The 10682-nt window shown below is 43.0% G+C and overlaps 1 protein-coding gene across 1 annotated transcript; it reads left to right on the top strand.

Moving 5' to 3' along the window:
- Nucleotides 1–425: 425 nt before the first annotated feature.
- On the top strand, nucleotides 426–10390 carry LOC129338405 (keratin, type I cytoskeletal 10-like). The gene is made up of 8 exons (XM_054992613.1): nucleotides 426–1146; nucleotides 3939–4021; nucleotides 5020–5176; nucleotides 5709–5870; nucleotides 7732–7857; nucleotides 8000–8223; nucleotides 8652–8995; nucleotides 10025–10390. The coding sequence occupies exons 1-8, from the start codon at nucleotides 490–492 to the stop codon at nucleotides 10036–10038; spliced, it is 1767 nt and encodes a 588-aa protein (XP_054848588.1). The 5' UTR covers nucleotides 426–489; the 3' UTR covers nucleotides 10039–10390.
- Nucleotides 10391–10682: the final 292 nt, after the last annotated feature.

The raw sequence follows: 10682 nt of genomic DNA, 5'->3' as shown, positions 1-10682 counted from the left end.
CTGGAGTATCTCTGCTCAGGACAAACATTTCATTCTCCTTTCATTTTATTACACAGGCTTGGTGGTTGTGTGTTTTTCTTCTCTGCCTAAGTATGATGAATAATGCACTGGATTGCTGGGAATGAAATGGGCTACAACTTGCACATGCAAGATGAAAGTAAAAAGGGGGGAAAAGAGAAGATGCACCTTTATCTTCATCACAGCAATGCATTATCTGAACTAAAACTCCCTAAGAGTGACAAAACCCCAGGTATGTACTTGATTGCATTTGATAGCTTAGAAAAAAACTGTGTGGTAAATCATTTTGGCATAAGCAATGAGATTGGCAAATGCCTTGGGAAGGACCAGGAACACCCTCAGTGGCAACTCCCATTTTGAAAGGTTTAAATAAGGATCATCCAGGAGAAAGCATTTGCAGTCTGATCCCAAATCCAGGCTGTACAGCTGAACTGGGCTTTTGTGGGCTTTGGATTCTAAACCTCTTTCAATATGAGTTACGGCGTCAAAGGATCTTCAATGGGCAGTGGTGGCGGAGTTACAATAAGTAGTGGTGGCATGAGTGGCGGAAGTTGCATAGGTGGTGGAGGCATTAGTGGTGGAAGCATCAAAATTAGAGGCTCATCCTCAGGATCCTCAAGAGGATATTCTGGAAGAAGCTTTGGTGGAGGTTCCAGGAGTTATGGTGGAACAGGTGGATTCAGCAGTGGCAGCTGTGGAAGAATAAGTAGAGGGAGAATATGCTACGGAGGTAGCAGCTATGGTGGAGGAAGTAGCTATGGTGGTGGAATTGGCTATGGTGGTGGCTATGGTGGTGGACTCGGCTATGGTGGTGGTGGTTATGGCATAGGTGGTGGTGGCATTAGCGGTGGCTTTGGTGGTGGTAGCATGGGTGGTGGAGGATTTAGTAGTGGTAGTTTTGGTGGCGGCACCTATGGTGATGGAGGACTCCTCTCCACCAATGAAAAGACAACCATGCAGAATCTTAACGACCGCCTGGCTTCTTACATGGACAAGGTGAAAGGCCTGGAAGATGAAAATAATCAGCTGGAGATCTTGATCAGAGAGTGGTACCAGAAGCATGGAGACACTGGCTCGCCAAGGGACTACAGCTGCTATTATCAACAAATGGACCAGCTCTGCAATGAGGTAAATGATAGTACTTTAACAGATACTAAAAAATTTGGATAGTTGGGCTTCATTTAGGTAGGTCATTAACTGAGCGATATTTAATAGCCATAAGTCAATGTACTATAAAATATCCTCACATTTACTGTTTAGGATGGAGCATAAATATTTTTAAAAACCCATCCTACACTTTTCCATTCAATGAACAAAAGAAAGAAAAGCTCATACATCTATGGTGTGCTGAGAATATCATGTTTGATGAAACTGAGTGATTTAAAATAACATTTGATGATGAAAGAATAGGATGCTTCAAGTAATTCACTGTATGTAAAAAGAAGCAAGAAGCAAAAATTAATCAATCAGCTGCTACTCTTTTATATCTTATGTGGGATTTATAGTGAAATTGATAGAAACTGGGAAATTCTCAAAATACTAACTTAACCTTAAATCTGTGTTCCTACGTTTCAATACATTGCTTGTATCTGACAAAGGAAGCTTGTCCCCCAAAAGCCTATATCCTGGAAATCTTGTTGGCCCTTAAAGTACTACTGGGCTTGAATGTTGCTCTCATACTGCAGATTAACGGGGCTATCCCCCTGCATCTAGATAGCCGCTGATATTGTCTGTTGTATACTGTTAAAGCAGTCTTGTAAAGGCCTTGTTTTCATAATCAGAAGGTGAAAGGAAGTCTGTATCTTGGTTGTGCTCATTCAGATGGAATGAAGCTCATGTGATAGAATGGCAGGGGTTCCCCTGACATTTATTCACAAGCAAACATTGCATGGAGGAACATCCTCAGCAGCTGTTTTTCAAGAGAAGTAAGGCTAACATGGTGCTCTGATGAAAAGCAATGGAATGTTTTGATATTTTGTGATAACTGAATGGACTTGCTCAATTATTAATAAATACAATTAATTGGTTATTCAAAAAAACTCTGGGCAGTTGCTTCACCATATAGATACAATGGTTGGGGAGTACAGGTGCAGAAGTTTGGATTTAGTGTACAGTGTACAGTCTTTCAAGTCCATTATACCAGTTACCTGGGAGGCGGACCAGACACACTGAAACAATAGCCACATATGTCTCTACACAACTATCGATAGTCAGTACATTACAGCCAATTTTAACTCTGACCTACACTTTGACAGGCCACAGGTTATGAGCCATGACGAGTCTGGCAAAGTTGCTTAATTTGTAGCAGGAAGAAATCATGGTTTGTGCTTGCAACTAATCATATCATCAGTGGACAGGTTACAGTTAGAGATCACCTGATCACCTGGCCCCTAAAACGTTTCACTGGAGAAGGAGACTTAAAACAAAGAATCCATATGCTCTTACAGCTTCTTGAAACTTTCTGCAAGTGACCTGGGCAAGTGTATGGCACAGCATTCTTGGCATCCATTTTTCTGCTAGCTCTGCCATGCAAGGCAACATTGTTTATTTGTAATCATTTCAATATCACTTTCATAACACAAAGGGCTTAATTGTGCCATCCAAAGCAAACTTAAACTCTTTGCAGGCCACTGATGTCAATAGGCTTAGAAGACTGTAACTCTTTTTAGGACTGCAGTGTAGTAGGAACCCTTCTCTCAAATTTCAAGAGCCAGTATGGTATAGTGTATAATGATATGAGTGTCAAACTATGTCCTGGGAGACCCAGGTTTGAATCCCCGCTCTGCCATGGAAGCTTGCTGGGTAGCCTTGGGCCAGTCTAAGACTTTCGGCCTAACCTACCTCACAGAGCTGCTGTGAAGATAAAATGGAGGGGAGGAGAATGAGAGCAGAACCACAAGTGACAAAAGGCACAGATTGGACACTTGTCTGCTTCCCTCAAGTTTTGATGGGAAATGTAGGCAGCTTGGTGGAATGTTGGACAAATGACAGTTGAAAAGTCCATTGGACAGCAGTCAGAGAGTGAAGCTGCGAGACCAGGATGCCTACATTTCCCATCAAAACTTGAGGGAAGCAGACAAGTGTCCAATCTGTGCCTTTTGTCACTTGTGGTTCTGCTCATAGGTAACAACAACAACATTCGAGTTATATACTGCCCTTCAGGACAACTTAATACCCACTCAGAGTGGTTTACAACTTTTAGCCCCCAATTGGGGAGGAAAGGCAAGGCATAAATAAATAAAGAAATGAACAAATATGGAGTATATTCATCAATGGATGAATGCAGATGGGAGTGATAACTTATGTAAGTGCATGTATGTGAGACAGTGGCTGTTTTCACACTGCTTACCGGCCACGGATCATTGCACCAAGCTCCCGGAATGACAGCGTCTTCCTGGCGTGATTTCGCGCGAGAACAGCATCTCTCATTCCAGGAGCTCGGCGTGATGTTCCGTGGCTGGTAAGCAGTGTGAAAATGACCTGGGTCATCACAGATGATTCTGTCAACGGAGCATCTCAAAGGCAATTCTTTTCAGCTAGAGTGACTTCATGCATTCATGAGCAATCAAGAATACAAAAATCAAGTGGAGTATATGCATGTATCGATCAGCTCTGGTCCAAACCTAACATTGTTCCTCAACCCATTCACAGGGGGATGGGGGGTGGTAGTGTTAATTTGTACAGTTTTATCATTCTTTCTGCTTTATAATCAACCATATTAAGCAATCTTAAGTATACACCCCAATATAGGTTCTTGCCATCAGTAGAGATGATGTCCTCTTGCCTTCTCCCATCAGGGCAAATGAAGTTCAGAAAACAAGCCTAGCAGACAAGCCAGTCTATGATGTCCTGCTATTCTGTGGTCATCTTGGAGTAGCCAAGAGGACTGAACGTGAACTATTTCCCTTCTTTTATTCCAGTTGGTTGCTGAAACCAATGATTATAACAAACTCCTGCTGAATATTGATAACACCAGGATGACTGCTGATGATTTTAAGCTAAAGTGAGTACAATTTTTCCCCTCCTTTTCCTTCAAATCTAGCAGCTTTTGCCCATTTCGTTTTGGAAATGAATTCTTTTAACAGAAACATGTAAGCCGCCAACAGTGCAATCTTAACCAGAATCCTGTTGAAGCCTATTCAGTGTGCCTTACTCCCAGGAAAGTGTTCTATAACATGCTTAAAAGAAGTCCTGACTCTTGACTACAAAGTCAAAGCCAATAATGAAATAGTTGAAAGTAATAAAACAGTATTAAACAGGACGTTCACAAATTAATTAATGAAAGCTCTAAAATCTTAAAATATAAAAACAGTAGTGTTTCCTGTATCCTAAAGTGCAACCAGAGATGGGTTTTAACAGGCTTGTTTAGAAGAGAGTCTGCAGTGTATGGGGACTACCACCAAGAAGTCCCTGTTCTAAACACAGGCTGATTGCATGGGCTAGTAGATGAACCTTAGAACCAGATCTCTGTCCACTCTCTTTGGGCCAGAGGCTAAGACAGTGAAAGGCAGTACCTCAGTGAAATGCGATGAACCACGAACCACACGGTTCATTTCTCCCCCGGTTCATGCCCATCTCTACTTAGACACTAGATTAGATCCTAGATCAGAATTAAGGAGCATTGTGAGTGTGTCTATAAAGTAAAAGTTTCGTTGTGGCTACTCCTACCCAGATTTAACTGTACTAAATAAACAGCAATAACAGTTGCCAGTTTGATGTGTGGAAGTCAACTCAAACTGTCTTTTTCAACGGATGGATAAAATGGTCTTTAGATGCTTCTTTATCCATCCAGCTGAATATCTGTGGAGTCCTTGGAAAGCCAACTTGTATTGACTTGAACACATTGAAAAGGTCACATGTATGAACTTTTTTGATAATACACCAAGAAATATGACTCAATTATATGTGAAACAAGAGTCATGGTTTGGCTGCAAAATAACAGAAATGACATTTTATGAACACCATCAGTAATGGTTCTTGCTTCCCATTTTTGCTGATTAGGTACCAAACCGAATGTGGTCTCCGTCAGAATGTGGAGGCTGATATCAATGGACTGCGTCCACTCTTGGATCAGCTGACCCTCAGCAAGTCTGATCTGGAGATGCAGTTTGAGTCTCTTAAGGAAGAACTGATCTGCCTCAAGAAGAACCATGAGGAGGTTAGAGTTCCAGTTGAACAAAAATTCAATATTTTCAGCCTCCGGGGAATTTTCTTGCATAATAAGCATAATAAGCAGCCAGTTTGGGTACAAACTTCAAAATAGCTATGGCACATGCAGAGAAGCCTCACCTGGGCGGCTGGTTTGCTGTCCACGAGGCTGCTGGGGGAGGCAGGAAGCACGGCGGCCGCCATGTTTTCCCGGGCTGCCTTGCATGCTATCATGTTATGGGCCACACATTGGCTGATTGCCATTACAAGATCTCCCTGCTGTTCCCTTTCTTGGACACAGCTAAACAGTGATGCCCAGGCTTTTGATCCATGCCTGACTCCCTGCATAGTTCAGGACCTACAATGGGCTTGAATTCTGAAACTTAGTTCTTATTTCTTCTAGAATGTATTTTCTCTTCTAATAGCCTGCTTTTTTCCTATCCATTGCTTCACAGACTGAGTCAGAGGCATTAGCAATACAGTTCTTTAAAATTGTATTCATTGTTTTCATTTTATAATATATTATCTTTCCCTTCTTGCAGACACTGAGAGGACTGCAACACCAGTCCGGTGGTGATGTCAGTGTGGAGGTGAATGCTGCTCCTGGTCTAGATTTGAAACAACGTCTTGATCAGCTCAGGTGTGAATATGAAAACATCATTGATCAAAACCGTAGAGAGGTGGAGAGCTGGTTTGAAACCAAGGTAAATGTAGTGTCTTTCTGCACTCTCTTTATGGACAGGTGAGGGAGAGGACAGAGGAAGATAATGCAGTAGTCCAAGAAATAGCCTGATGCTCGTCATAGAAATTGTAGATGTTGATTTTCGGTGTGGGCAAGGCAAAGGGAAAGGGAAGGAAGGGACATTAGGCCATTTCTGCATACGACATTGCCTTCCCTGAGCCTCAAGCTAGCTCAGCCGTGACATTTTAGGTTCAACAGGATATCCTTTATTTCAAGTAGGAAAAATTCATAGACATATATCCAAAAAGACTTTTGTCATCTATTCAAAAAGATGACGTTTTCACACGTGCCCCGGAAGATTGAGCAAACTCACTGCATAAAGCATCCTCCTAGCACGATCCCCTTTAATGGCCCAATGACATCAGAAAAAGGGCCATTAAAGGGGATCGTGCCGGGAAATTGTGCTAGGAAGACACTTTTTATGTCATGAGTTTCGCGCGATTTTCCGGGTGTGTAGCCGTGTGAAAACGGCCAGAGTTTATTTAATGTTATATTATTTCAGGTGGGTAGCCGTATTGGTCAGCAGTAGAATAGCAAGATTTGAGACCTGACTTGTTAGTCTCTAAGTTGCCAGTGGACTCAGATCCTGCTATTATATTATTACCGCTTGAAGTGCCTTGTGAGATAGGGTGTGTTGGAGTGACTGAATTCGCTGGGAGGCAACCATGCTGCTTCAGAATATTCCACTGGCAAGTCCCTCTGTTTTCCATCCCAGAGGCTGAAGCTGCCAATATCTTCCCTGTCAGGCCCTCACTAAACCCGTCTGATGAAATCCAGGTGGTCTTTTCAAAGATAGACACTGCATTGCGGGGTGGGGGGTGGGGCGGCGGCTTTAAAGCTGAGAAGCACTGTGTGTGTGGGAAATAAGATGTTTTGTTATTCTCTGGCCTGCTGCTACTGTGCTTCGAATCACCAAAACACACCACCACTTTTCCTTGCACAGGATTCTGACCATCTTGCAAACACTTGCAAACGCAAATCTGAAACTCCACAGAGGCAAAAGTTGTGTCTGAGGAGCGCAATTTGGAGTGGAAAAACAAAGGGTTGGGAAAAAGTTAAGAGGCTCACTTGCCTCTTTGCTATTCTAAATCAGCATCCCTTGAAATGGATTTTCTTTATATTTAACAAAAGGACATTGGGGCTCCATTGAATATAACCTTGAGTTAGACCCAAGGTTTCTCCTGGATGCTCCAAAAATATTGGTTTCTGGCAAGAAGGAATGGAAAAAGAAGAGGGGACATAACTTGACACCTGAAAAGCCAGGCTTGGCTCTGTGCTTCCCAGTTGCTAATCCCAATGCTAAAGGTAAAGGTAGTCCCCTGTGCAAGCACGGAGTCATTACTGACCCATGGGGGGGACGTCACATCATGACGTTTTCTTGGCAGACTTTTTACGGGGTGGTTTGCCCTTGCCTTCCCCAGTCATCTACACTTTACCCCCAGGAAAATGGGTACTCATTTTACTGACCTCAGAAGGATGGAAGGCTGAGTCAACCTTGAGCCGGCTACCTGAACCTGACTTCTGCCAGGATTGAACTCAGGTCATGAGCTGAGCTTGGACTGCAGTACTGCAGCTTACTACTCTGCTCCATGGGGCTCTATAATCCCAATGCTACAGGTCCCAAATTGAGAAGTTGGGGATTTCTTCAAACCAGAGCATCAACATGCCTCCAAGTAAACATTAGCAAAATGATAAAATAAATAAGCATTAGCAAGATGCTAGATGATGATGTCTACCTTTCAGTTTTAAGCTTGTTGTTTCTTTCTCTTCACATGGTTTGTTGTAAGCCCCCAAATCACATACCCTTTACTTGTGTCTTTTAGATGGAGGAAGTCCGCCAACAGGTCACTTCAAGTGGTCAGGAGGTCGACAGCACCAACCAACAAGTTTCAGACTTGAGACGAGAGTATCAGACACTGGAGATCGAGCTGCAATCCCAACTCAGCATGGTAAGTGATCACACAGAAAGATGCATCTTATTTCCCATTGGCCATGGCCAGGATTTGCTTTCCCCCCCCTCTCCTTCCTCTGGAATATTTCTCCACTTTCTGCATTTGCCTCCTTCCTCATGTATTTCTTTCCTAATCTCAGATCCAGTCATTGCAAAACAGTCTGGAAGACACAGAACGCCGGTACAACTTGCAGTTGCAACAGATTCAGTCCATGATTGAGCCAGTGGAAGGAGAACTGGCCAGCATCCGATGTGAGATAGAGAGCCAGAACCAGGAGTACCAATTGCTCCTTGGCATCAAAACTCGTCTGGAACAGGAGATCTGCCAGTACCGCCGGCTGCTTGAAGAAGGACAGCAAGAAATGTATGTTGACAAATAGAGAATATCCCACAGGTGAAGCCATCCTGGTTGCAAACCACATATAGCAGTACTGTGAACAAAAGTAACTGAGAATCTCCATCAATGCTGCTGCCTGAATATTTGCAATAACAGAGTTAGGTGATTTTTATTCCATTATATGCTTAGTGATCATACTACAGCTATGTATCAAGGAGGAAAATGAGTTACAAATGGATTAGATTAGTGAGTCTGACTATTGGTCTTTCTAAACTGCCTACTTGAAATGGCCTGAGCTCTCCAAGATCCTAGACAGAGGTTTATCCCAGACTAAATGAAGATGCTGGGCATGGATGCGACTTCGAAGCCCAGTCAACAAGGCATATCCCACTGTTCTGTTGTTCTTCTGTGTATGGATTTGGGGTACTATTTCTGAATCTGCTTTTCTTTTCCAGTAGTACATCTGGAGGAGGATATGGAATTACAACCGGAGGAGGGTATGGAAGTGGAAGAAGAGGCAGCATTGGAGGAGGCATCGGCGTTGGAGGCGGAAGCATTGGAGGTGGTGGCAGAATAGTTGGAGGAGGCATCAGCGGAGGAAGCGTGGGTATCGGAGGAGGAAGCGTTGGAGGTGGCCGAATTGGTGGAGGCATGAGTGGAGGAGGTATCAGTGGAGGCAGCATGAGTGGAGGCATGAGTGGAGGAGGATCATGCAGTCAAATCGGAGGAGGTGGAGGAAGTTGCACCATTACTTCTTCTTCTTCACATTCTCAATCCTACCCCGCTTCAAAGACCCTAGGTAAGACCAAAGGACTACCTCAAGAGCAATTCCACCCCTCCCTCATAATTTTTTGTTTCCATTATTCCTTGTTTTCTCAGAAGTGGAGTCATTAACCATCAAAGGCCGTATCAGTTCTGACAAAGTTCCGTTATCAAAGTATCTCCCTGTAAAGGGGGGGGGAGTGCAAACTTTGTGAATGCGTAGGAATTGCACTTGTGCCACATTTACTTTACACATAAGCTCCAACAAAATTTGTTATGACCACCCAGCACATGTACATGGTGCAAATTAGATGTGTGTGCATTCATCATACATGAAGTTCTGAGAACTGATTGCCTACTTTTCCCTATAAATTTCTAATCATGTGTAAAGACCAAACTAGGGCTATTCCAATTAGGACTGGAGGCAAGGGTTTCTGGAGTTGGAGCTGAAGCTTTGACTAAACACTGGAGTCCCAAATGCTGTGAGCAGAACATGTCCAGCCAGAAATCCAGACATATAATATTGATACCAGGCCTGATGTATCTAGAGGCTTCATAATAACTGCCAGTTCCTGGAGTTGCTGTTGCTCTCTCATATTCTCTTTTGTGCCTGGTTTCTGAAGCTTTCTTAGTACGTTCCATCTTCAGACCATAAGGTTTTCAATTTAAGCCTCAGAATCTCTAACACCATGTAAGAAATTCATTGCAATTGAGGAAGGTCATAACTTTAAGCAAGCTCTCTTTGCAGTTCTACAAATACTCTCTTAGACTTGACGTGTTCTGTTTCTCCTAAATTTGAGTAGAATGGGAAATAATCCCTTGAACCAGATGTCAGGTGAAGGAGGAAGTGGAGATAATATACTCCATTACTATTTTGCAAACTGTTTTCCATTGCAATAAAAGCAAACACTTCCCAAGGAAACTGTGCAAAACTGGGTACATGTAGAATTTTGAAAGCAGTCTTGACAAGCCAGCATGAAATATACTTCGCAACAAGTTAAAATCCCTGGCATTCTTACATTTAATGACTTGGCTATTCCCTGATTCTTCTCCTTTCTTTTAACAGGACATGGAAAGTAATCCTGTGACTAATCAGCTGCCATACGAGAACGCTCTGTCCCCAAACCTTCAACGTAGTTCTGCTGATAAAGGAAGAGTGCATTCGCTGATGTTCTCTACAATGCAAGCCCACAGAAAAGACGGGATTTCCTTCACTAGCTATCTGACTCTACCCTCACCGTCTCACCATAAGATTCCATCGACTGCCTCCCTATATTCCCCATCCTGCTAGTTTCATCTGTTCTTTAAAGCTCTTTCTAGCAGAACATCCTCTCACTTTACTTTGTTACGTTGAGTGGCTGACTGCTTGGCCTTCTGAGGTTGATGAGGGTTATCTAATAAAGCTCTGTTACTGCTTGATGCAATCAGAAAACTCTGTCCTGTAACAGTTATTTCTGCAAAGCATCCATTTCCAAAATTAGGGCACCTATGCCCTGTAGCAGGCTGATGCTTATGCCAGGTATAGACGGCAGTGTCTAGCTGCTCTTAAACGCTTATACCAGTCTATAAGGGTCTGTACCAAGATGTCCAATGGAAAAGTGGCATGCACCACTGATGACAATACTGAAGCCAGAAAGTCCGTTTCATAACATAATAGGTGCTTGTGTTTGAAAATAATGTATAAACAAGACCATCTATGCACGTTATGGAACTGTGCAAGTGTG

This window comes from Eublepharis macularius, chromosome 12, assembly GCF_028583425.1.
Source record: "Eublepharis macularius isolate TG4126 chromosome 12, MPM_Emac_v1.0, whole genome shotgun sequence".
Lineage (NCBI taxonomy): Eukaryota > Metazoa > Chordata > Lepidosauria > Squamata > Eublepharidae > Eublepharis > Eublepharis macularius.
This window is presented reverse-complemented; position numbering and strand designations above follow the sequence as displayed.

What these genes read in the sequence shown, in the direction of transcription:
- LOC129338405 (XM_054992613.1), top strand. Translation starts at nt 490, where the DNA reads ATGAGTTACGGCGTCAAAGGATCTTCAATGGGCAGTGGTGGCGGAGTT. An exon ending in TGGACCAGCTCTGCAATGAG is followed by an intron (nt 1,147 to 3,938) that starts GTAAATGATAGT and finishes CTTTTATTCCAG; the next exon opens with TTGGTTGCTGAAACCAATGA. An exon ending in GCTGATGATTTTAAGCTAAA is followed by an intron (nt 4,022 to 5,019) that starts GTGAGTACAATT and finishes TTTGCTGATTAG; the next exon opens with GTACCAAACCGAATGTGGTC.